The following is a 27,813-nucleotide window of genomic DNA, read 5'->3' as shown; positions in this document are numbered from 1 at the left end:
TGATTTATGAACACACTTGTTCCCGCCTTCTTGCTCTCCCCCAGCCCAGGCGCTCTGGCAGTGTTGCATTTCACCCCACATGCACTGTTAATCAGAGTGGATCGGTGCCGCGATAAAATAAGCCCTGTCACAAAGCAAGGGTTATGAAATCATAGCACTGATTGAGTTTGCAGTGCCTGGTGAGAGGACGAGCTTTAACTATTATTGAGTTTGACAGGCTAATGAAACAGAGTTCGGCTGAAGCCAGGAAAAGCGACTACTAGGCGTACTAGGGTGGAGAGGATGCTGTATGGAGAAGGACATTTGTACTAATGTGCTCATAGTTTGAGTGAGATACACTTTCAACAGGATTAGCACAGATTATTATCTCAAACACTCTTCATTGATCTTGTGTTAAGAGTATACAATTATTTAAATAAGTATGGCAGTGAGCCAGGCTGCTAAAAATAGGCCACCAGAATATATTGTTTGGGATGCTGGTATGCTAGTGTCCCCGCCATCTTATCATCTTAACGTAATTTATTCATGTGGTATCACATTACTACCAATGAATCATATTTCAGGGTAAGAATTAGCTTTAAGTTTCTGAACTTTGCATTCTAATCAAAGAACTGTGTGAACACGGTGCTTGTGTGATTTTCCACCTCTCAGAATGTTTTAGATGTCCCTCTAATTAAAACAACTGATCAACTGAACTTAAAGCAAAAGTCAACAAAAGTTGAAAATGTATGAGTCAAAAATCAATGGAGACATCTAAAAAATTCTGGAAGGAGCAATCTCAACTGGAGCTGAGCTGCTCTATGATCTGGGTCTGGATTCACAAAACATTTCTTAAGAACTTTTCTGAAGAACTTGTTATTTTTGTTCTTAACAAGAAAACAATGGGCTTTGCTATTAACTGATTGATGACGGTTCTTACACCTCAAAGACAGTGTTTTGTGCTGACTACAGATAACAATCATAACCATATACAATAAGCATGCACACTTTCTGTTGCGACTGGCTTGACGGGAGTCTGGCACTCGTGTTTTTATCTGTGTGTTCTGTTGAATTAATTTGCTCTCCATCTTTCATATGTTGAATGCTTCTGAACATTGAGTCGTCATTGTAAAATAATAACTGACATCCCTATTTGACAAATTTTTGTAGAATTCAGCAAAAACTCACATCACGCATATTCATGGCCAATCATTGTTCACATTATCGATCATTGGTGTCACTTCAGTTTACTCATGTGCTCATATTTGTAAAATATTAGAATAAATAATCCAATAAATTCATTAATCAAACCTTTGGGGATTGTTGGAGGTTATCCTATCTTTAAGAGATTATTTGTGATTATTTTTAAGAACATTAATTTCAGGAATTCAAAGGTTTTGTCTTTAGGACAATCTTAAGAAAAAAAGATAAGAACATTCTTAGGAAATGTTTTTGGGAATACAAAATATTCTTAACTTTACTCTTAAATTAGAAAACAAGAAGAATATAGCAGTCAAGAATAATTGTATTCTTTAGAATGTTTCATGAATCCGGTCTCAGGATCTGGACTGATCATTGAGATTGGCAGTTTGGACTAGAAATACTATTAAGGGTAGGGGTTCGAATTTAGGGTTGGAGGTTGGGTGAGATTATGTGTAAAGATGAGGGTTAGGATTAGGTTTGAGTTGTTTTAGTGACACACCAAGCCGACAGTTGGCTGTCCGTGAGCGTCTGTCACACTCGTGTTCCACACGTCAGATCTAGTCAGACTCACGTCGATGGGAGTTCGCCCGTTTCAGCATGTTGAATCAGCGTCAGGCTCGTCGGTGAGAGAGGTCACTCTGATTGGCTGTTCATTTAGTGAATGAGTCTAACACGAGAATAAAAGCCAACATGACGAAAGCGAGCATAGAAGTCACTGACTCCATGTAATATGGCACATGGTCTTAGAGCTCAAACATGAATTGGGGCTCAGGTCAGGAAGCAGACAGACTGGCTAAACCGACCGTCTGCTAGCCGTCTCGCGTCACCAAGGTCAGATAAATCCCATCACATAGAGCCTCTTTCACCTAGATATCATCATATAGTGACTGTGTCTATTCCCCCGAATTAGGAAATACAAAAAACTTCCGAACCCATCTAAGGTTAAAAATTTAATTGATGTTCAACAAATAAAAAACAGCTATAATACAGATGAGCAAATGCTAAAGCTTGGGTTGCTGAATATTCGATCGCTTACTTCAAAAGCACTCATTGTTAATGATATTATTTCAGATAATAATCTAGATGTGCTGTGTTTGACAGAAACCTGGCTAAAACCAGATAATTACATTACTTTAAATGAGTCCACCCCGCAAGATTACTGTTATAAACATGAACCTCGTCTGAAAGGCATAGGGCCTCCCCCTGTTGCTGTAATTTATAGTAATATTTTCAAAATGACTAAGAAGTCTAGTTTCAAATATAATTATTTTGAAGTGTTGGTGCTTAATGTAACAATATATAGTGTAAATGATAAATCACGTTTGAGATTTGTGCTGGCTACTGTATACAGGCCACCAGGGTACCATACAGACTTTATCAAAGAATTTGCTGACTTTCTATCAGAGTTTCTTTCTCTATCAGAGAGACTTTCTATACTGGCTGCGGATAAAGTCCTAATTGTTGGTGATTTTAATATACATGTAGATAACGAAAAAGATGCATTGGGATTGGCATTTAAAGACATTCTTAACTCTATTTGAGTTAGACAACCGTGTCAGGACCTACTCATTGTCATAAGCATACTCTAGATCTAATATTATCACATGGAATCAATGTTGATGCCGTTAAAATTCTGCAGCAGAGCGATGACATCTCAGATCATTATCTATTCTCGTGTAAACTTCATTTAGCCAAGGCTGCAAAGCCGACTCCATGTTCGACCTATCACTTCTGCCACTAAAGATTACTTTATTAATAATCTTCCTGATCAGTTTCATCATCTCAGCATCCCAGATAGCTTAGAAGAATTCGATATTGTGACAGAAACTTTTAACTCTCTCTTTTCCAGCACTTTAGACACAGTTGCTCTGTTGCGCTTAACCCTCTGTGGTCGGCAATCATGCCGGCGTGATCTGCTCGCTTTTTTCCTTATCAGTGCAAAGGAGACTCCAAAATAACCTGTTGATTTTGATTTTACATACTTGTATTATACATCAATCGATCCTGTTAAGTGTGTATTATTTTTGTGTATACTCACAATAAAAACAAAGTGTTGTGCTTTTTGCCAAATAAAGAAAAATAAACACGAAGCGAGTTCTGCCTACTCTCTGTCAGTTAAGTCCATTCTGAAACGTGTCTGAAAATGAACCATAACTCAGCGAATACTCAGTCAAACAGGCATACAGACACACAGGCATGAAGCTTGAATTCTCTTCTTTTAAATGAAGTAATTTTTATAAAAAACAAATATTCTCAGTTTATGCAATCTGTATGAAAAGAGAGAGATGTCAGTCGTTCTCATCTCAGCTAATTATTTTTAATTTGACCCCGCCCATGGAGAGTGCGCGCTATTCAAACGCAAATGACTGAGGCAATCCTGCAAACTTGTGAACGCCCCCATATCAGCTCGAGAAAACACATCAAGCTTATTCAGATCATTGTTTACAACGTCTCGCGGCGCTGTGAGGAATAATACTATCGTAATAATAATAATGGAAAATGTACCTCAGAAGTGCTGGTATTTCGAGGAGCAACGGATGAGCTGAGGAATACTGTAGTAAGTTTTGTTTTCATTTTCAAGTGAATCGCGTTTCTGTGTGTGAATGAATGAACGGCAGAGATGCGCGCTGTTTACCACAACTGGCAAAAAGACGTTTTAAATTTGAATCGCGTTTCTGTGTGTGAATGAATGTTTCGCTTTTAGCAAACTGTATTGCTATACTGAGTAAAAATCGACTGAAATATGTTGAAATAAAATGTATTTGTATAAGCAACGTATTAAACTGCAAATTAACATTTATATTTCTTATAATAAAAACGAAAGACCTGTGTTACAGACATATGAAAGACAACATTTCGTTGATTAGTTTTGGATAGATTATACATTTTTACTGTAAAATATCTGCCACCTCAAATAAGCTTTTGTTTGCCAATTTTTGCTCACATGTTAAATATAGTATGTTTTGTCAAAAATAAAGTAATCAAATAATATGTTATAGTGTTTATTCCAATGTAGCCTAGGCTATATTCAAGTAATGAATCCTTAACTTTGAAATATGTATGATAAAATGTATACTTTAGTTTTTACAAAGAAAGATTACACTTGAATTGTTGTTGTAATTGTAACCTTTTTAATAAAAAAATATATATTTACAAGGTAGATGTATATATTTACCTTTTAATAAATATAAGCATTTTCTTTAAATCATTTTTATTGTGTTTTATTAGTGACAAAATTGGGGAGAGGATAAATATTCCAAAACTGAAAATACAGTATGAGAATTAACTGCACAATTACTAGACATGTTTACCTTGGATATTATAGGCCAATTTGCAAGCACAATTTGTGAAAAAAAATAAATAATAAAAATTTAAATGCTTCCAACTGTTGCTCTTGCATTCTTTCTTGTGGCTCAGTGAAACACCTGAATGAATGGCTCATTAAGTATGCGGGCCCCATTATCTCCTCAGGTGTGAATCACTAAATATGCATGATGGTGTTGGATCGTTGACGCCCCCCCTCGCATATTGGCTTTCCAAACAGAAAGTGTTTTGCAAAATTTAAATCAATGTATTGTGTTATGTGAATGATTAGGCAGGATGATTTTCACATCATTTTGAAGAAAAAACTCTAGGCGACAACATCCATTAGTCTTATAAAAGTCTCATTGACACATATTTAGTATGTGTTTTGTGGCCTTATTTCAGAAACTTTAGTTTTTAGTTTTTTCAATAACCATGCATAAACATTATTCTCTCAAAAATGCAAACATGTACATTCATGTTGCTCACATATTATGGTAGCCCTGTTTGTGCTAAATAGAGTGTAATTACAGCTTTGCCATTAATATGTTTATAAGCAACTGAAAAAAGCACAAATGTCAGGGCATGTCAGAACATCTCAAGGACCCCAAAAACACCTCAGACCCCAGAGGGTTAAAGAAGATTAAAGAAAATAGTCCAAAGCTGTGGTACAACGAGCACACTCAGGGCCTTAAGAGAACAGCCAGAAAATTGGAGTGCAACTGGAAGAAAACAAAACTAGAGGTATTTCGCATTTCATGGAAGGAGAGCTCGATTGCATACAGAGAGGCCTTAAAAGCTGCTAGATCTGCTTATTTTTCAACCCAATTAGAAGAAAATAAACAAAACCCTAGGTATTTATTTGAAACAGTGACTAAACTAACGAATAATAAAGCTTCAAGCCCAGAAGTTTCCAAGCAGCACAGCAGTAATGACTTTATGAACTTCACTTATAAAATTGATAATATCAAGGAGAAAATTATAACTATGCAACAGTCTACTACAGTATCGCATCAGGGAGTGCATTGTAGTCTCCCTAAGGAAAAATTTGATTCATTCATTGCTATAGGAGAGGAAGAATTTTCTAAATTCGTTAAATCATCTAAATCGACAACATGTATGTTAGACCCAGGGCTCCAAACTGCGACTAAAATGGTCGCATTTGCGACCAAAAATATTTATTTGCGAGTGAAATTTCTGCCAAGGTCGCCATTGGCGACAATACAAATTTACTCCCTTTGATTGTAAAATTTGCATCCTACATGCATGTTTTATAACCAGCCTATCGTAGGGGTGTGCGATATGACGATTTTTGATCATGGACGATTAAAATGTCTCCACGATCTGCTTTTGAAGAAATATCGTAGAATCGTGCATTCTAGTTGCTGTTCTGGCGCCTCTGTCCCTAGCCTACTGAACAACGCGACGTATATTCACATGAAATGTTAACGCAGCGGAACGGGACACTGCAGTTCACAAAAGTTATTCATTTGCATGTGCTTTAATGCCTTGTCGGTTAAACATTTAATTCGCGTGCTGATGCGCTGTTCTAACGTGTGCGTTTCTCAGCGCGTACATGTGAAGCTCACATGCACTAAAAGCCTGTCTACCAGCGCCTGGATACTGGACTAAGTTATCTTTCGAGTCTTATTGTGCTAATACTGTTAAATACACACAAGGTTTACATAAACAAAGTCGGTTATGTCTAAAGTGAAAGCAAACTTGAGAAAATTGAGAGAAAATCTGCTTGTCAAATGCGTGTACATTAGACGTGTCGCGCTCAGCTCTTAAAGAGACAGTAGCAATAGTAAACACGCTGCCGCTTGTCCTTAAAGGGACAGTTCACCCAAAAATAAAAATTATCTCATTATTTACGCACTCTAATGTTGTTCCAAAACTGTAACGGTAACCAAACAGTAGCTGGTCCCCATTGACTTCCAAAGGAGAAAAATATACTATGGAAGTCACTGGGGACATCAACTGTTTGGTTACCCACATTCGTCCAAATAACTTTTATTTTCAACAGAAGAAAAAAAAAATTATTCAAGTTTAAAACAACTTGAGAGAGTAAATTATGACAATTTGAATTTTTAGAACTATCCCTTTAATGTTAATGAAACAACAAAATGCAAAGAGAAAATTACTCACTGCTCTTGACTGATAACTTTAATAGTAGCTTTGATAAGTATCAATTTATAATTTATACAGTGAAGTCTATGTTTTGTTTTATTTTCATATTTGTTAATTTAATTACTTTCTTCAATGCTACTGTTAAATACACCTACTGTAGCTGAAAACAAAACACTCTTTATTTCATTTGTATATTAAGTTGTGTATGTGTAATGTTTATCTTTGATCTGAATATTTAATAACAAAGAAAATAATGACTAGGCCTACATTTTTTATCTTCGCCCCTTTCTGCCATTCTTTTTTATTTTATATTTTGTTACCTAAGGCTTTGTTTTTAAAATTTGGACATTAGTTTGGCTGTAATGCTCAGTCACAAAATAGTAAAACCAACATAAAAAAGAATCGTGATAAAATCGTGAATTGTGATTTTCCTGAAAAAAATCGTGATATAATATTTTTGCCATATCGCCCACCCCTAGCCTATCGCTTCATTTGTTTTGTTAACGTCATGAAATGAGATGCTTTGCGTGAACGTTTCACTGAGTGAAAGCGCCAAAATATGAACTTATGAAATAGTTCATAAGTCGGAAGTGACATTCAGTTACCAAATAAGCTCCAGTTCCCAGAACATTCACAAGATGAAAATGCTGAAACTGTAAGAAGAGGAGAGACATGCACACAACAGGGTGACTAAAAGTAAGTGCATTGTTATGTGGCTCTTAAAAAAAATATTTGGCGCCTGTTTTTTTCCCCTATAGGAGCCATTGGCTCCTTAATTGATTATTTTGTTTGGAGCCCTGGTTAGACCCTATACCGACTAAACTACTGAAAGAGATGCTTCCAGAGGTCATAGATCCTCTTCTTAATATCATTAATTCATCTTTGTCATTAGGATACGTACCAAAAACGTTTAAGCTGGCTATGATTAAACCGCTTGTTAATAAACACAACTTGATCGTACAGAATTAGTCAATTACAGGCCAATCTCAATCTACCTTTTCTGTCAAAGATACTACAAAAGGCAGTATCCTCACAACAACTATGTTGCTTTTTAGAAAGAAATGATATCTGCGAGGATTTCCAGTCAGGATTTAGACCGTACCATAGTACTGAGACTGCTCTCATTAGAGTTACAAATGATTTGCTCTTATCATCTGATCATGGTTGTATCTCTCTATTAGTGTTACTCGATCTTAGTGCTGCATTTGATACTATTGACCACAACATTCTTTTAAATAGACTCGAAAATGATGTTGACTTTAGTGGAATTGCATTAGCATGGTTTAAATCGTACTTATCTGACCGTTATCAGTTTGTAGCAGTAAATGAAGAGATGTCTCATCGATCACAAGTTCAGTATGGCGTACCACAAGGCTCAGTACTAGGACCATTGCTGTTCACTCTGTACATGCTACCCTTTGGAGATATCATTAGGAAGCATGGCATTAGTTTTCATTGTTATGCTGATGATACTCAGCTCTATATTTCTTCATGCCCTGACGAAACTTACCATTTCACAAAATTAACGGAATGCATAGCTGATATAAAAAATTGCATGACTAGTAATTTCCTACTACTTAATTCTGAATAAAAAAGAGATTCTAATTATTGGACAAAAAACTTCCTCACGTAATAACCTAGAATACTGTCTAACACTTGATGGCTGCTCTGTCAAATCCTCGTCGTTGGTTAGGAACCTGGGTGTGCTCTTTGATACCAATCTTTCATTTGAAAGTCACGTGTTTATTATCTGTAAAACCGCATTTTTCCATCTTAAAAATATATCTAAATTACGTCATATGCTCTCATTGACAAATGCGGAACAGTTAGTTCATGCGTTCATGATATCAAGGCTAGATTATTGTAATGCTATTATGGGTGGTTGCCCTGCATGACTACAGCTGGTCCAAAGCTGTAGATCCTTTTCCTATTTAGCACCAAAACTTTGGAACAGTCTTCCTAACATTGTCCGGTAAGCAGACACACTCTGTCAGTTCAAAGCTAGACTAAATACACATCTCTTTGACCTAGCATACACAAAGCACATTATAGACTTCTATAATTCAATGTTAGGCTGCATAGATTAGATCAGCTGGAACCGGGAACACTTCCCATAAATCCTGATGTACTCATTACATGCGTAGATGCCATTCTTTTTCTGATGTAATGAGTCTCTCTGTTTATCAAAGAGATGTGTCTCTCAAAGAGATGTAATTAGAGATGTACACAAAGAGATGTTAGAATTAGAGATGTCTACAAAGAGATGTAATTAGTCTCTCTGTTTATCCCGAGGTTTACCGCAGTCTGCCGGATCCAGGCCGTATCCAGATCTGATGAAGGACCTGCACCTGGACGCAACGACAATGCAGCCCTGAAGTGTCAACTAGTCTCTCCCCTATGAAGGCCTCCCTCCCCTCCCTTTACCTCTCTACAGATAAAGCGTTGTCGGGATAATTTCGGTTCACGTGGCTACGTGGACGCGATAAAAAATCTGTATTATACATTTTAACCCTCTGAGGTCGACAAACGCGTGGGCGCGTTTTGCTGGATTTTCTCCACATTGTAGCACTATAAACTTATATTACTCCGTCATTTATGGTCATACAGAAAAAAGAAATATAAAAAAAGAATCTGTGATATTTCTCCTTTTGTATGTGTCCACTTACAATCAAATCAAAACATTGTGCTTTTGTAAAATAAAGAAAATAAACAGGGTGTGCGTTCTGCCTCTCCGTCGCGGTGAACTTTTTTTTCTTGAGCACGTCTATAAACTGAAACAAAACTCAGCGAATACTTGTCACACATTTATGAGCCATATACCTTTATAAACATTTAAGTGTGTACTTTTAAATGATCGGATTCAAAACGAAAACAAATATTCTCTGTTTAAGTAATTTGTATAAAACCAACAAGATGTCCAGCTTCTCAAACGCTTGCTCATTACAGTTAATTTGGCCATGCCCACTCGCGCAAAAGATATTCACATGCAGATCTCCACATGGAACGCGGACTCGCTCATTACCTCAACAACAAAACACTTCACTTCACTTTTCGTTGAGTTTGAAAGGCGTGCCTGAGCTTACATTGGATTTAGGCTATCTCAGAAGAAGAAGAACGCGATTTGAAGACAAGAAAGATGTAAGGTAAGAAATTCTTACATATTAGTTTGTTATTGTTGCATAAATGTCACGTTGCAGTTGAACTGTTGCTAGATATATGGGGAATATTATAATATTTAGACCCGTGTTTACTGTTACTGTGTTTGTGGATATCTGCTCAAACGTAGATATGTATATGGTAACCATAATGTTTTATATTTGAGCGCGATCGCGTTTGAATGTATCATGTTTTGGATCGCGATCGTGTTTGAATGTATCATATTTTGCTGCGCGATCGCGTTTGAATGTACTGTATCATATTTTGGATGAAAGCAAAACGCACCAAACGGCTTCATGTTTTTATTATTATCTCAATTCATATCATCATAACGGATGGAAACATTTGAAGTAACATGATAATCAATATATTTTTCTCTAGCTTAGTTGTTACTGAAATCTTTTGGAAGATTTATACTGCTATAGGTTATTTATTGTTATTATTATTTTATCCGGCACTGCGCATATACCTTATGCCTACAAGGCACAACAAACCTGGTGTTCATTATATTATATATTGTTGGAAACATTTGTGTGTGTGTGTGTGTGTGTGTGTGTGTGTGTATTCTGTGAATTTTAAAAAGCAATTTTAACCAGAAAAATCTAATATTTATTTCCAAAATCGTGCAGGCCTTTCTCTTGATATCAGTATGTTCACTTTTTTTTTTTCAGGGCCCAGATGCCACTGAGGACTTCAACATTCACATGAGTCTCTGTACGTGAACACGGTAAAGTGAAAATCTTGGAAATGAAAGGTATGTACAATGTTTTTAGGAATGGCACAAAGGTCTCTGTCTTTGAAGTGCTTTTTTGGCATTTGTTGTGTATCTTTGGATTATGTTGTGTTGTAAATAAATCCAAACAATTTAAAAGCCATTCTTTTTTAAATCTCCTCATTTACAGTATTGTGCAAGGTTGCTCAGAATGACAAGGCCTGATAGCTCCTAATAGGGCCGTTAGGGGAGGTTCTTTGTCTTTCTCAGGTGTGAAAAGCTTACGTATTAATGAGCATAAAGCTTTTTCACACAAAACACGTCGTAAAATTTTTAAATCAATATATTGTCTTATCTGAATGAGCAGTCAGGGTGATTTTCACATAGTTTTGCAGCAAATATTCTAGGCTACGTCATACAATTTTCAAAAGTCTTGTGAAGAAATAATCAGTATGGGTTTCATGGCCTTATTTCAGTGAGAATTTTTTTTTGTATTTTCACAAACCGCATAAATGTCATTATCTCAAAACTACAAACTTTTACATACATGCTGCTGATATATTATTGTAGAAGAGTTTGTGCTGAATACAGTGTAATTAGACTTTAGCCATGAAAATGTCACAAGTAACAGAAATAACCAGAAATGTCAGAGCATGTCAGAACACCTCCAGGGCCCAGAAAACAGCTCAGACCTCAGAGGGTTAAGGCCAGACAAGTAGTTTGTTGAGGGTTGGTTTGTAGGGAAAGACTACACGCCTGCGCACATATATTCAAACGCACATCCCTATAAACTGAACTTGTAATACGCATGTGCACGCCATCAGCGTTCTCACAGGTTCGCGTTTTTAAAGTTTGCATAGAGAGAACTTAAGAGTTTTCTGTTAAAACGGTGTCATGCAAGCGGCCCCTAAGTTAATAACTAATGATCGTTGCGGATCAGTGAGATTCACAAGCTAAAGGCAAAAGATCAGCCATGACAAGGCATTGAAATTCATCCTCAAATAAACTTTCATGGTGGTGTCATAATTGTGCTGGATAACAACAGACCGATCCAGTCAAGCGACAGTTACTGTAATACAGATGTGAGCAGATGTGGCATTGATGTGGCTTTTCCTATTTAGCACCAAAACTTTGGAACAGTCTTCCTACCATTGTCCGGGAAGCAGACACACTCTTGTCAGTTCAAAGCAAGATTAAAGACACATCTCTTTGACCTAGCATTCACATAACACATTATAGACTTCTATAATTCAATGTTAGGCTGCATAGATTAGGTCAGCCGGAACCGGGAACACTTCCCGTAAATCCTGATGTACTCGTTACATCATAAGAAGAATGGCATCTACGCTAATTTTAGTGTCTTTGTTTATCCCGAGGTTTTTCCGCAGCCTGCCGGATCCAGGCCGTATCCAGATCTGACGAAGGGCCTTTCGCCTGGACCCGATGACAACGCAGTGCTAAAGTGCCAACTAGTCTCTCCCTATGGAGGATCCCTTTACCACTCCAGATAAAGCATTTTCGGGAAATTCGTTTCGCGTACCTACCCCGAAGTGATAAAATAAAATAAAATTCTGTATCAAAATTTATAAGGAAAGCCCAGTACTTTGTTTAGGCTTGGTCTGTAGGGAATTCCAAACCTGCGCACATATATTCAAACGCACATAACTATAGAACCAATTATTAATGCGCATATGAACGCCATCAGCGTTTATCACAGGTTCGCATTTAAAGTCTGTGCAGAGAGGATGGTGTCATCTTAGCGGCCCCCTAATTTAATAACAAATGATCGTTGCGACGGAAGCGAATCAATCAAAACTAACTTTAGCTGGAAAATAACTTTATTAAAGAACCGCTATAAAGCCAAAACAATCTCTGTTACCATAAATTATACGTTTATCTCTGTAAAGCTGCTTTGAAACATTCTACATTGTTAAAAGCGCTATATAAATGAAGATGACTTGACTTGACTTGATGGAGCTCCTCAAGACCAGAAGGTTCTCACCCTCTACATTTCTTCAATGCTGTTCACTACAGTTTCCCGGGGTGTGAAATCACAGAAGAGACTTGACAGATGTGTTTGTGCATGACCAGCTGCAGAAGTGGTATCAGAGGACAGGCTAGTCCAGACCATAACAGCTCAGAAATGGTTTTCTGCCAGCACAGAGCACCATAGAGATGCCAGAAATGTCCCATCTACTGTCTGTGACTACAGAGAACTACTATGCTGTAGCACAACAAATCCTATTGAAAGTAAAGTGTATACTTAACAATAATTTATTAAAAACAGTTTTGTATTAATGTTTAAGTCTACAGTTTAGCAGAACAGACGTCTGCATCCTAACTGACATGGTAACATAATAAGTGATTGATCTGAAACATCATCATAAAAATACACATACTGTACTTAATGTATAGAAATAATTACTCAAGTAAACGTAAAAGTAAAAATGCTAATAATTACTTGAGTTAGAGTAAAAAAGTATCCAATGAAAAGTATCTTGCTTCAGTGCAAGCAAGATTATGAAGATGGTGAAGTCAATGAAACATGCATCACAATAGGGTGTTTTTTCCCTTTTATGACCATACGTGAGAGGTGGTGTGTCAAAATTGCGCTATACTTTTTCAAAATAAACAGTACCATGGTACTTAAAGCCTTTAAAGGTATTGATAATGTACATTATAGTGTGTTATATCTATTCATAAATAATTGTAACCAAAGTTAAATAGAATTTTAATATTTGTAGATTCCTTCTTACATCTAAAATTGGTTGTTTGTCATGTTTTAATGCATTTTCCTTTCTAAAGGTATAACAATGAATAGATATGTACTATAATGTATTATAATTATGGTTACAATTATTCATGAGGCCATACAATGCAGCTTGAGGTGCATTACAAGGCATTATACTTAAAGCCTTTATATATAATGCATTTTAATATTACAGATATTACAGATACATATTACCGATTACTGAATCCATGTAAAATGCAAATTTTGCTATTCAAACAGTATATGCAATACTTCATATATAAATAAAATAATACTATACAATAACATAAGATAGTCAGATAGCAGATAGTCCCAATGTCATTACATATCCTAACCTACATTTGGAATAATTAGACAATGTCAAAAGAAAGTAAACCTGCAAAGATTTGAACAAGATTTGAAGTAAAGGGAACGCTTCGTGGACATCAAGCAAACTTAATTCAGACTACCTCCTGAGAACATCTGCAGTGCTCACATTTACAACAAAATTCTTCCAAAATGAAATGGGGAAGGTGTTGGGGAATAACACTGAATTTACAGCATGTTTGACAATGATGAGTCTGTTTTCACAGTGACATCAAATCTACAGTCCCTAGCTGGCGTATTTTACAAAAAACGATTTCACAGCTGGCTAAATCCAATTTTGTCACAAAATCTCCATGCCATACAAAAACTTATTTTGGGAGCAGAATATTCCCTTTCTTGTGTGTAAATGATTCTCCATGCATTTCCCCATTCTCTCGCAGAACTGAGGAAGTCATGAGGGACTAGACTCGAGGTGTTCTAGAACGTTCTGAGCTTGCTGGAGTGATGGAGTTTACGCAACGTCACGGCTAAGAGGTCATGTCATTTCTAATAGCTGTAAAGGCCTGTAATAGGAGGACCATGGTGAGTACAGTGTCATCAGTGTGTCAAAAATATTCAGCTATTTCTTTAACGCCAGTGTCTACTAGAAGCCGAAGCCCAGGATGATGAGTGGGTGGAGGATATAGCAATGTGAAAAGCCAGACATTCTTGTGCCTCGTTTCCTCAACTCATTCAGTCTGTTTCAAATGTTCACTTTTACCTTTTACAATCTGAAAAACTTCCAGAAACAAATATCCATTCTCACTCAACTGCTCTGTCATTTCCAACAAGATAGCAATCTCAGCGCAGGAAACACTTTTTTCGATCGGGTCACTTCTGATCTGCATTATCGTGTCAGATCTTGGCTTTGACAGAGGGACACAAGAAAAGCTTGTATTACAATGAATCGATGGCGTCAGGCTGTATCCCTGTCAAAGGCCTGCCACACGTCTTTCTGCTCAAACGTCTCTTCTGGGACATTCAGAAGAAATAGCAAGATCAGAATGATATGCATTGTTGTCTGGCTAATCTCACCTTCACTGAGTGTCCAACAGGAGTTTGAACACTGTATGGTAGACGTGATGAAGCGTTGTATCGTATCCTTTAGGAGTCTAAGCAATGTTCCCTGGTTTCAACGAAACACTGTCTACTTGATAAAAGAAAATAAATGAAAATAAATCAGGTGCATTGCAGAATTCATTCTTCATTCCTCAACCCTAAACATATTTTGCCTGGATACGATCTAATATTGATATTTGTGGAGTTTGGTCATGATGCATTTGTCTTCAAAAAGTCAGCATTATTTTCTGCTTTCTGGATGGAAGAGCCAGAGAAAAATAATACCTGCAATTTCCAGGTAAAGGCGTTCATGAAATTCCAACTCCAAACCAATCAGATACAATCTGTTATATCAAGATTTTTTCATTCAGAAAAAAACAACATCATCAGAAACAAAACAGCAAAAGATATTATGACTTGTTTTTCAGAAAATACATATTAAAGTAAGCTTTTCTTCTTAACAGAAGAAAAGTGGCCAGTGGTTCTCAAACCTTTTTGGTCACGCCCCCTTTGAACCTTTAAAAAACATCTGGCTCCACACACACCTCTTACAACCAAATAATTTCACTAAAAAAAGATAAAAACGGAAATATTTTTTTTAAATGGAAAACCGTGCAATGAAAAACCCCTGCAATAATTTCACTTTGTAATGTCACTGAATCATTGAGAAATATAACAGTAAGAGAGAATAATAGTAGATCAGAACTTAACTTTTAATTTAAATAAATATATATATTTTTTATATTTCAATGATACTTTGGATGAACAATACATAATTAGTGGCTACAGTGAGCTCTTTTGACAGCGCCTCAGAAGCTCGGCTTCTTCTACATGTCAGTTTTCAGTGTTCACAATAGCAGCGTGTGATTCCGTCCACTGAAGAGGCTTTTCTATGTTGAGCAACTTCTATGTTGGGCTTGTTCAGACGGTGACAAGTCAACGGTCTGAAGAAGAACGATTCAGTGGAATTGGCGTTCGGTACCGCTGTATAAAGGCAGAGCGCCTACTGATATTCGTTCACGCACTTGAATGCCGTAGCAACGGCTGGTTTTTTTTTCTGCTGATCTCAGCACTCCACACTTTTACCCCTTTTCCACCAAGGCAGTGCTGGTGCCGGTTCGGAGCCGGTGCCTACTCGCGAACCAGTTCTTTGTGTTTCGACAGCCAAAGAACCGGTTCTCGGCCAGGAAAATTGGTTCCAAAGCGGCACCAACTCTTTGCTGGACTAGAACCGTTCTTTTACCACGTCATGCTTACGTCGGGGGCTGGGGGCGGGGTTATTGTCAAACTTCTTCTCAAACTTAACCTCCGTCTATAGTAATCCAAACGAGCAGCACAAATGTGTTCTAAACGTCTTCTTCTGACCCCAATATAGGATCGCAAAGCCAGGAGAAACATTTGCAGAAAGTTGTAATTGTTATGCTTGAATGTGGCGCAAGCGTTTCTAGGAAAGGTACGTAGCCTATGGCAACGTACACAGTGACGTAACAACGTTGTTCGCTGGGCTCTCTAGTCAGTGGAAAAACAAACAGGTTCTGAGAAGGTTCGCAAGTTGAACCAACTTTGAACCAGCACCAGTTCCGAACCAGTTCTTTTTTGGTGGAAAAGGGGTATTTGAGAACCACTGCCTTAGGCAAAGAGATTTTTTTTCTCATCTGAATCATTTAAATTAACAAACTAATATGTTCAGTGCTGGAAAATGTACCATTTAAAATAAAAAGCATGAAGAAGCTCCCCAAGTCTCGCATAGCCAGACCATCAGACTGACGACATTCAGTGGCAGCTTTCATTGGTCAAGGATTGCCCAAGAGGACGTCTGACTGACATGTAAAGCAACCAATCACAGTTCGTTTTGTTTCGCATCATGTTTAGGGGCGTGGAAATGTATTGGGGTCTGGAGTCACGGCAGCTTTGTTTCCAGGTTAAAGACCGTTAAAGAACGTGACACAAACGTCTCCTTGGAAATCAATTCAAATTCAGCCAATAAAATGAGGACTTCGAAACTGCTAAAGTTTTTTTTCATTTTTTTTTGCCTTGTGCATTAGACGTTCAGCCAATGGTCCATGGACGTGACTACTGCTCCCCTGACCCCACCTCTAAACCAAAACCTCAGGTCGTACGAAAAAGTGCGAATGAGGGTTTACGAATTCATATGAATTTGCCAAAATGTAATAATTGTAATGAGACTGTGTTGTGCAATGCCTGTGCACTCCAGTGGCGGATACAGAACGTCATTAATAGGTGGGCCTGGTGAATATATGGAGGGGCCTCGGTTTTTTAAGCTTATATACACGCCCAGTGGCATAACTTTGCCAAATCAGATATACTGTATGTACAATAACATTACGATGTCCAGCAACTGATTTAAATAGTAGGCTACATGGGGTTTAATTTGTCGTTTAATGAGATGTAGCCTAATATATGTTGTCAGTGCAGAGAATTTTTGTGTGACTAAATACATAGATTCGCCTATTTGAACAACGTATACCTTAATGGTCCTTTGGTAGAACTTTCGCCAACCGTGTCAGAGGTTCTGGGTTCTAATCCGCACTCGTATAGTTTTTTTTCTCATCAAAACCGATTATGTTCATCAGTGGTTGTATATCAAGCAGGGACACGTTTGTGTGCATTATGTTTTGTGATTTCACCAGAACGAATAGAGAGTATCCGCAACGGATTGAAGGGCGCGTCCGAGTGAAGACAGTGCGGCGTGTGCGCGAGCCACACGAGAAAACACTGTATCCGCACCACTGTATCCGCGCTCGTTGCAGCGGCAACGAGCACTTTGATCACTTGATTTAAAAAACACATTTCAGCGCTAGATTGTCTCTTATTTAAAAAACAAACAAAATTAATTGTTTTTATTAATCTGATTGGGTGGGCCACCGGTCAATCGGCCCACCCATAAATCCGTGCCTGGTGCACTCATGTTCATTGTTTAATTATATAGTCAGGGTATCATTAATTTCACCTAGGTAATAGAGAGCAAAAGAGAAAGAAAAAAAAGATTTGATTTCTAGGGACGTGAAGTGTATCTGTGCACCTTTTTTCATTCACCATTCACAGTACACGCCTGCAACTCCCCTCTAATTGTTCCAAGCCGTTGCGGGCAGTTTCAAACAGGGCCATTTATCTTCCAGGGCAAAGGAAATGGTCTTTGGCCTTGATCTTTAATCACTCCCCTGCCACAGTGTGCAAGGTCATCAGAGAAGTGGTGACAAACAGTCCTACAGAACTGCCCTCGTTGCGCTGAGACTCGCTGACTAAAATTAGAGAGCGACACGAGCCAAACAGGATATTTCAATTACAGCCCGAGATCAGGACAGGAAAAAATTAAGCATCCAGTTACTGTGTGTGGCTCTGTGTGTAATGGAGACGTAAAGGGAAGTCTGGACGGAGACCCACATGACTGAGAGAGGACCGAGAGGGCCAGAGGACACAGAGGATTGGGATCCACAAGGATTATAGTGAAGTCCGTTATCCCAGAAGAAGAGATTTGACCGATTTCTTTGCTAACGCTGAACTCTGGGTGATCAATTTGAGATTTGAGATACAAAATAGAAGGATGAGCAGATGATCATTTGACTGTGAAACACTCAGAGGAAATCAACTGCTAAAGTCATTGTACAGATTACTTTAAATTAATAGTTTACTATTTACTCATATATTCCAAACCCATATTACTTTCTTTTGAGGGACACAAAAGACAAGAAAATGCAGAGTGTCTGAAATGCTCTTTTACAATCAATGAAATGAGCTTTCAATTTTCAAACCATAAAAGTAGACCATGCAAGTCATCTTGTTTTTAGAGCCATAATTTTTTAACCAAAATCTAATCTTCCTTAATTGAGACAAACACCATGTAAATCCGAACATGAACGTAAATGCTCTTTTAGTTGAAAAAAGCATCTCTTTGATTAGCACAAAGAAGCTGACATCCGCGAGATTCCGAACCATTGTCCAGACAGCAGCCGTGTTCAGATAATAAATCACCCTTGAGATGTTTCATTACAGCATCAGAAAGAGACAGCAGTGTGTTTAGCCTTTGCTTATATACTTGCTGTCATCCTCTCACTGGCTAGAGTGGCTAAATGTGAGCAGTGCTGATTTGAATACAGATCTTGCAGGGAGTCTGAGCTCAAAGAGGCTTTTATAGAGCACAAAGTGAGATTCAGCTTTCCACGGCTGACAATCACATTTACTCCAACTGACCCACAAAAAGGCCCATACTGAAACTGAAGGACATTGTCAATATTAAAGGAACACTTCGACTTTTTGGGACTTTAGCTTATTCACCGTATCCCCCAGAGTTAGATAAGTCCATACATACCTTTTTCATCTCCGTGCGTGCTGTAAGTCTGTTTGACGCACCCACCGCTAGCCTAGCTTAGCACAAAGACTGGATCTAAATGGCTACAGCTAGCATACTAATCCCAGTAAGTGACAAAATAACGCCAACATTTTTCTATTTACATGTTGTGATTTGTATAGTCACAGTGTGTACAAATAACAAGGTCAGATGAGACACAGCCATTTTTTAAACGTTTAAATACTGGGAACTATTTTCTCAGAAGGCGAAGCACTGCTACTTGGGCGGAGTGATTAGCGCAGCACCCGAGAAGCGCCGTGGTGAGGAGCAGAGAGTTCGCTCAGAGTTGGAGTAATAGAGTCAGCAATTACTAGATAGTAAATGCAAAGTTTACTATCATGGGTGTTCGCTGTATTGTAAAGAGCTGCGACAATAAACAGGGGAGACCAGGTAATACCATGATGTTTCATAGAATTCCAACCAAAAACGCTGACCTGATGAATCAATGGCTATTTACTCTGGAAATAGATCCAAACACACCTGTAAACATCATCAAGGACTATCGCGTTTACTCAGAACATTTCACTGAGGATGACTATATTGAAAAAATGGAATTTGCCACACGGACCATGAACGTGTGCTGAAGGATACGGCCATCCCATCGATAGTAAAGACAGGACAAAGTGGATCACCTGCGGCCGCGGTAAGTGTTCCGTTATGTTTTTAGATGACTAGCCTACTGTTACAGTGCCATTAGCTAGATGTAATGTAACCTTAGTGACACTATTACATGAATAGTGTGCTCACTACTATTACAGTTGTTCCCGGGCTCCATGTATCCCCTGTAATGTTAGTATTGTGTTGTCATAAACGTGCTCTATCGCCCCAGTAACAAATAAGCGGCACTAAAGGTAACTTTCAGCACTGTAGCCTTCAACTTGCTAATGAATTGGAGGGGGGGATGGGCAGTTTTTATTTTTGAGAAACAGTGACATTGTGTGTGAAATAGTAGGCTAATGTTACTCCCGTTCTGATTCTCCCCTCGACCTCAGTCTGTTCGGCATCTTGTCTATCAGCTTTCAAAGTTTGTAACTCCTCGTCTGTGTATTCTGGCTCAAAACGATATGGTTCTGGATCTTGGTTTGATACCGAATAAAAATCCTCTGACAATTCCTCAAAGTCATCCATGATCACGAATCAAGTTCGCTACTAGCTAGTTAGTCACATTGGTTTTGTTTATGGTCCGGAACGGCGCATCTCGGGTGCTGCGCTACTCACTCCGCCCAAGTAGCAGTGCTTCGCCTTCTGAGAAAATAGTTCCCAGTATTTCAACGTTTAAAAAATGGCTGTGTCTCATATGACCTTGTTATTTGTACACACTGTGACTATACAAATCACATGTAAATAGGAAAATGTTGGCGTTATTTTGTCACTTACTGGGATTAGTATGCTAGCTGTAGCCATTTAGATCCAGTCTTTGTGCTAAGCTAGGTTAGCGGTGGGTGCGTCAAACAGACTTACAGCACGCACGGAGATGAAAAAGGTATGTATGGACTTATCTAACTCTGGGGGATACGGTGAATAAGCTAAAGTCCCAAAAAGTCTAAGTGTTCCTTTAATAATACACCATTTTTGTTGTTAAAGAGGTCGGATAATGCGATTTTAAGTGCATTATTTTGATTATTGGTTGTTATAGAATAGGTTAACATGCTTTAATGTTCAAAAAACACAATATTTTTTCACATACTGAAAATTATTGCTGCTCCTCAATTCCTAGTCTGTCTGAAACGCACTGATTTCTACAAAGCCTCTCCTTCCGAAATACTCAGAGATTGGCCAGCTGACCCAGTGTGTTGTGATTGGCCTAAAACCTCAAGCGTGTGTCGGAAATGTAACACCCCTTTCCATAATCACGAGCTTCAGCTTCCAAGTCTTCTAAACATTTGTGAACTGAAGATATGGATGATCGTGCCAATTGTAAGAAACCATCTTGCAAAACGAAAAGCTGTCCTCTGTAAAATGCGCTTGAAAATCAGCAGTTACACTTTAATTAAGTTACACTTTAATGATGATATAATTATTTATGCTTTGTCAAAAAAACAAACAAAAAAAAAACAAAAAAACAAACACTTTTGTGTGTTTAATTTTTTTGTAATGTAGGATTTTTGTAACAATCCTATCATTCCTATTCAAATTCCAATTCAGCATCTTGTGGGGAATGTGGTCAAATTCAATTTGATGATGAGAGTCAATCCTTATTCAAAGAAAAAAAAAATTCTGACATTACTTTCTAAAATGTGTTAAGCTACAGCTTTATAATTAAACAACAGTAAACAACTATTTTAAAAAGTACATAGCTTCACTATACTGTATCGTAGCTGCTGCAGACAAGAGGCGTTGGATCCAAGTGCAGAATTTTTTTTTATTGAAATAGGACAACTGAAATAACTGTAGACAAGGAACAAGATAAACCCAGGCACATGAACATGAAGCTACAACAAACGCACATGATACAACCATGTATAGGCAACGCTAGACAAAGAACAAGAGCAACACTGGGGTATAAATACACAAAGGGTGATGGGCAAACAAGACACACCTGGGAAACAATCGACTAATCAGGATACTATGGAAACAAGCAAGACAGAAGGCAAACAGGAAATGAAAACAGGAACGGGGGGACAGAAAACACTTCAACATAAAATTCCTTTAGGAAACAGGCTGATATCATGACAGCTACTAGCTACTAAAAAAGTAGATAACTACATTTAAGTTACTTACTTATCTTTTAAAATACATAACTATCCAACAATATTATTACATTCAATTAAATATGAGAACCGTCTCAACTGATTCACTAGAATTTAAATTGATTCACTACTTAAAAAAGGTACAGAATGGATTGTTTAGACAAGCATGTTTGATTTAGCTCTCTGCAGAGCTGGAAGAAAGCTTTTTACAGGAAAAGTTACAGTATCTAGAAAACAGCTGAGCCACTGTCATGACACTGAAACCCCAAAATACACCTGTAAGAGAGTGTGTGAGTGTGTTGTGTTTCCATTTTCACATTACTTTCCCTATTTTTTTCCTTTCCCTCATCTCAACAAATTGCCTCTCTTTTGCTTTTGTCCCATCTTTCTGGCCTTTTCTTCCCCACACTTCAACAGCAAACAACCAAGCTGTATGCAGTTGGCTGCATTAACTACAGTAATTGAGTGTAAGCTGTAGTCTTCCATTCTGTTTGATGGAAATGCGGATTCCCTACTGCTACTCTCTTGTAAGTGCAAGACTTAACAATCAGATAATGACTACAACCCTGATCAAAATCACCTACCTGAGATTTTCTAGTGATCCTGAATACCTTGATTATACCTTTTAATTACCTTGAAATACCTTTAGCTAGCTCAGGTGTGTTTGATCAGGGTTGAAGCTAAACTCTGCAGGGCATTTGACTTCCAGAGCAAAATTTGAGGAATCCTGGACTACATCCTCAACAGGCATGTATTGGATGCAGTGGTGATGGAGTAATCGTGTAGCGCATTTAATGCTGGTGAGGCTTGCAGGTTTATCCATGACTCACACATCGTTAAAACAGCATGTGGCTGAAATCACTAGAATTAGTCATTCAGTTTGGAGGCGGATGATGAGAGGTGACGTAAACAGCTAAACAAATTTAATGCTTAAAGCTGGAATCTGGCATAATGCAACACCAGATAAAGACCATCATGTGTTTCAGAACTGTCTGCAAGTGTCCGACTGCAATGAATAAGGGTGCCTACATGCCACAGATTATGCTGCGTCAGAGAATCCCACAAATCCACTGATTTCAATAAGGACGGTGCACTACAAAGATAACAAAACACAAGGTGTGGCATTCTGATGTTTGCAACTTTCACTTTAACGAACTCATACATAGACATCCATTGATCTCTTTAGTTGAGATTTCGGCAATCCAATTAACTTTTTTCCCCATTTCCACACCCTCAAGATGCATCTTGCTCTTTCATATCCATCAAATGCTCCATTAGAGCTTTCTCTATTCTGTTCAGTATGTGCCCTAACATCTCAGTACCTAAGCAGCATTCATGTTCACACTTGACAAGGGGTCATGTGTCACAAGTGAGCTACTGCACTACAATTGCAGGACAAGGACCGCAATGAAGGAGAGCTAACAGAGGGAATGTGCCCTCTACCTTCAGACAAGTGTGTCCCTGAGACACCCAGGTTGAGAAAAATGCTTACAGCCTAACTACTTCTACAAAAACAGAGTATGCTATAGAACTGCTTGCAGCTATTAGTATTGATGCTCTCATTATTGCTCCGTCAAGGGCGCTGATTGCACCTTCTCTGAAAAAAACAGCTACCACTAATAGACAATGTGTGGTTATGTGTGTCTCTTTTCCCATGCTCAGTGTGGTCTTCAGTTATGTCAGTACTGCTACAATGCCTCTTGCTTCTGTTGTTCCCTAGTGTGTAGAAGCATCATTGAGCAGACAGCAGCCCGGGGCACAGTGAACAGCCCTCGCTGGAGACGAATGGATGCACACCCTCACTAGAGTCGCCCTCCTCTACCAGAGATCAAGTGTGAGGCGAGACCTCTCCCAGGAGTCCCATCATTAATTAAGCGTGATATTGCTCTACCACCCCTGCCTGGATCAGCTCACTCCATCTATGGATAAAATATGATTGCACACCTCTCACTTCTCAGACCCTGGGGTGGCCTGCAAGAGTGGGGAGTCAGAGGGCTGTGCCAATATCGTGCAGGTGCTGGACCCCAAACCACTCAGAACAACCCAACATCGGTCACAGCCTGGGACCCACAGGGAATGGAAATCTGTCAACTTCTGCAGGTACTTCTTTTGCTGTCTATGCTGACAGGCAGCAGGGGAGCACTAAAAGTGAGACTTATGGAAAATTAATTTGTGGGCACAGCATGAATCAAACTGCCTGAGATCCTGAAATTGATCTGGGAGAGCTATTCTTAATAAAAAAAACAACAACAACAAAAAACAACAACACTTACAACAAACCCATGGAGATCTTGTCAGAGAAAGAACATACTTGTAGAGGTATTTTGACTAAATATACTTAAGGATGTTGTGGCTGAGAACTGGATCTCTAATTTTGCCGTTAATGTACAGTAAGAGTGTCTTACAGAATTCATAGTTTAAAGCAGAAAAATAAAGCTCTCATAAAATGTGTGATTTGTTTCATTGAGTTTATGCTAATAGAATGCATTACAGATTAATCCTTTTTCATAAGTGCATTATAGTGCTTTAATTTACCATAATATAGCAAAGTACCATTATATAGCAACATTCCTGACAAATATTCTACTAACCTTAACTCCAACTAATACTAAAATCAAAATGCAATGTTGTTAAAGAATGTTATTACAGTCCCAAAACCCAGTCCTCAATCTAAACCCCAACCTTAGTCCTAAACCCCATTCCAGGAGTAACAAGGACGTTAATCGAGGAACATGCCTTACATGGTGAAAGCACAGACTGTAACCATGTATTAATATCCATCCATTCATCGATTCAATGGGATTCTATCCCAGCATCTCTGACTGAAAGCAGAAAAACACCCTGAACAAGTGGTCAGCCCATTGCAGAGCTAACATACACAGACAGACACACAATAGTCACTCATACCTACTGCAGTCTCTAGTTCACCTAACCTGTAGGATTGTCTGTATGAGGGTCTTTGGTATATGGGGGACACTGGAGTACACAGTGGATCCATGCCAACATGGAGAGAACATGCAGAATCCATAAAAAAATGGCCACCTGACTAAGCTGACACATGGCTCAAATGAGAACCTTCTTGCTATGAGGCAACAGTGCTAATATGATAACACGATAAATAGCATTCGTTCAGGGCTGTGGCCTAGCAGTTAACAAGTTAAGTCATGGTGCTTACCTGATAAGAGTTCACATCCAGCTCCTGTTTCTATTGCAAATATAGATGGCAAAAAGGTCAATAGGTAAAAAAAAACCCCATCAAGCTCTGAAATGGTCTGTTTGAAGGCTCTTATCAATGAGTGGGTTTCCCCCGTACTGATGAAGTCACGTCGCAGTCAGCGCTCGCTGACATGAGAGGTTATTATTTTGCTGGTTGATCTGTTTAAGGGTGAGGAGAGTCTTCTTTGCCTGTCGTTGAGCAGTGCCCTAGGGCGAGTTATGGCTTTAATACGAAGACTGCTGCTTCAATTTTTCCTCTAGCATCAATAAAATGGTCAGCACAATCAGACATTCATTGGCCTCACGTCAGAATGTGTTAAAGAAAGCATTCTGGAAGTCGATAGACGGCACAAGGCATCTAAACAGCACATACAGACAGAAATGCTATGATCACCCCCAGGGAAGAATGTCATCAGTTACTCACCATTATATCGTTCCGACCCTTTATTTTTTCTTCTTCTAAGAAGCACAAAATGAGATATTAGGCAGAACTGAACTCTTTTCCAACACTGGAGTGATTTATAATGCCAAGCTCCAAAATGGAAAAAGAAGTTGCATAAAATGATCAAAAGTATATTCAATATTTTCTAAAACAAAATGATAGCTTTTGTGTGAGGAACAATTAAAAATGTAAGATATTTACTGATAATCTTCCCTGGACTGCACAAATGCTCACTTGTGTGGAGTTTTACCTTTTTACCTACTTTATTTTTACCAAATGCTCACTTGTGTTCAGTACCTTTGAACACACTAGTCACATGAGGTCTGATGTCTTTGATGGCTTTTGTTTTCCTTTTTTTGAGGAAGGGAAGTCCTATATAATTTCTCCCCACTTTTTTACACCTTACTTTAAACATTTTACACATTTGAGGAAAAGGTTTGAATGCTGGATATGGACACTCACTATTTGAAAATTTTAATAGCCTTGAATGTAAAGTATGTAGTTTCTACGACACCAGTGGCACCCAGCAGAATAAAAAAAAATACATATTTTGCAAGCTCCACGAGTCACGCCTCCCCCAGCTCGAACATCATAAATAAAGCTCTTGTGAAGACATGTTTCAACAGGTAAAAGTAGGATACTTTTAATGAAATGTCCAACATTTTAGAAATACTTTTAGCTGTGCTGTTATGTGTCATGAGTAGGCAATTGAGTAGGCTAACACACTGTCTCTAGAGCACACGCGAGAATCTCGCTTATAATAAACCCATCCAAAATATCTTGCACCAGGAGCAATTTTAGATTTTTTGACATTTTTCAACTTTTTGAGGCTTTCTACACTGGACACAAAGTAAACATTACAACCTGGAAAATTTGCCTTTCTAAATGGGTGCATGATGATGTTGTACTAAAGTGTTGTATCACAATGCCCCATTCACTTTGCGTTCAAGACCTGTTTAATCTTTGAAGGTCTAAATGCAGCAAAATTTGGCTTGCATTCCTGTACCCAAAGCTGAATTTCTTTTTCCATGTAAAACATCAGCTACACTACAGCTACAGAAGCTGGCTCGGCCTGCTACAGTAGCCACGACCCAAACTCTCGCTATAGGTTGCGTTGGAAAGAGACAGATCTGAGCAGACCACTCTCAAAATTTAGATGGTTCAATGTTTACACTTTTCGGGGAGATAAACCCATGAATGGCATACTAATAGCAGTCAATGAACAATAATCTGGGTTAACAATAATAATAAAAAAATCTTACATACTTCCACTTTAATACTAAGAGGATAGTAGTTAAAACTTTAGACATGAGATCTGAGGTCTCTTCATTTCTAAAGTTTTAATTTGTTCTAATTTATGGTACCAAGTTGTGGCATAGGGCATCAAGTGGATGATTTCTTTAGACAAAAACATAAATGCACAATAAATGCATACTTGACTAGTTTTAAGATTTTTTTCCCCAGGCTCTGTGAATTCAAGCTATAGCCCTAGTTCAAGGAGACTAAATTGAGAAGATATAAGGATCCTGATTCCTACCTGAATGGTTGGTGGTGAGCGCTGCTTGCGGGTAGTGGTGGTTGACAGTGTGGTGGTGGTCTCGATGAAGGTGGTGGACATCTCCGGGGGCATGGAAGTGGTGGTGCGTGAGGGGCTTCTGCTAGTAGGTACATCTCCCACCAGTCTCACACTGCCATTTATCTTGATATTAACATGACCTTCAGCTGCCATGTTGAGAACCTTCAGGCCATTGTAATAGAGACCAGAGAGCTGGCCTTGATATGGTCGTTTGCGGTCATTACCGCCTATTGAGATGGTGGCTTGGGTGTTAAAAATGGTCAGCTGACGACCTGAGGGGAAGACCAGTGAAGAAGGAAACAGTTAGAATGGTTTATGTCACTTTTTTTTATTTAGCTAATTGATTAACTTTATCGTTAACGCTTGAGCTTTTAAAATCCAAGCATAGCATTAAAATTAATGTTCTTTATTGACTTCACTGTGAGGTGCTTCTCATGCAGATGTTTTGAGGCAAATTCCAAATGGCTTTTCATATGGTTAGAAATAGAAATGCAGGCCAATTAAAGCTATTACACATTTACAATTCTATATTAAAGTGGGCAAAGGAAGAAAGCTCATCTCATACATTTCAAAGGAACATCATGTTGATTCATGCATGTAGAACCACTAATGGGATTTCAAAGTGGCTTTAGACAGTGTTAAAGGGACTTTATAATCATCTTATGTAGTTTAGGCAATGACCTTTAAACGCATTTAATAATCCAAAGGACTTTAATGGTAAATTTGATGAATGGTCACCACCCTTTCATCCTTTTTTTGAATGGAACTGTGAAGAGGTGTCAGTCGATTTCATCAACGGCTACAAACACAAAACTGCGTCAGCAATTGAGTCAGCAAAGTGGCGTTTCACTTATATTTCAGCG

General features: G+C 38.3%; 1 protein-coding gene across 16 annotated transcripts in view; it reads right to left on the bottom strand.

The window, feature by feature from the left end:
• nrxn3b (neurexin 3b) overlaps positions 1-27,813 on the bottom strand; it is an 812,755-nt gene that overhangs the window by 13,632 nt on the left and 771,310 nt on the right. For all 16 annotated transcript variants that reach the window (XM_079888939.1, XM_079888942.1, XM_079888947.1 and 13 more), the window contains one exon: positions 26,912-27,222. In XM_079888939.1, coding sequence (XP_079745065.1) covers positions 26,912-27,222 — 311 coding nt within the window. The remainder of the gene's footprint in view (positions 1-26,911; positions 27,223-27,813) is intronic.

This window comes from Squalius cephalus (genome assembly GCF_949319135.1).
Source record: "Squalius cephalus genome assembly, chromosome: 12".
NCBI classification, from domain to species: Eukaryota; Metazoa; Chordata; class Actinopteri; order Cypriniformes; family Leuciscidae; genus Squalius; species Squalius cephalus.
The sequence above is the reverse complement of the archived record's forward strand: the minus strand, read 5'-3'. Positions and strand labels throughout refer to the sequence as shown.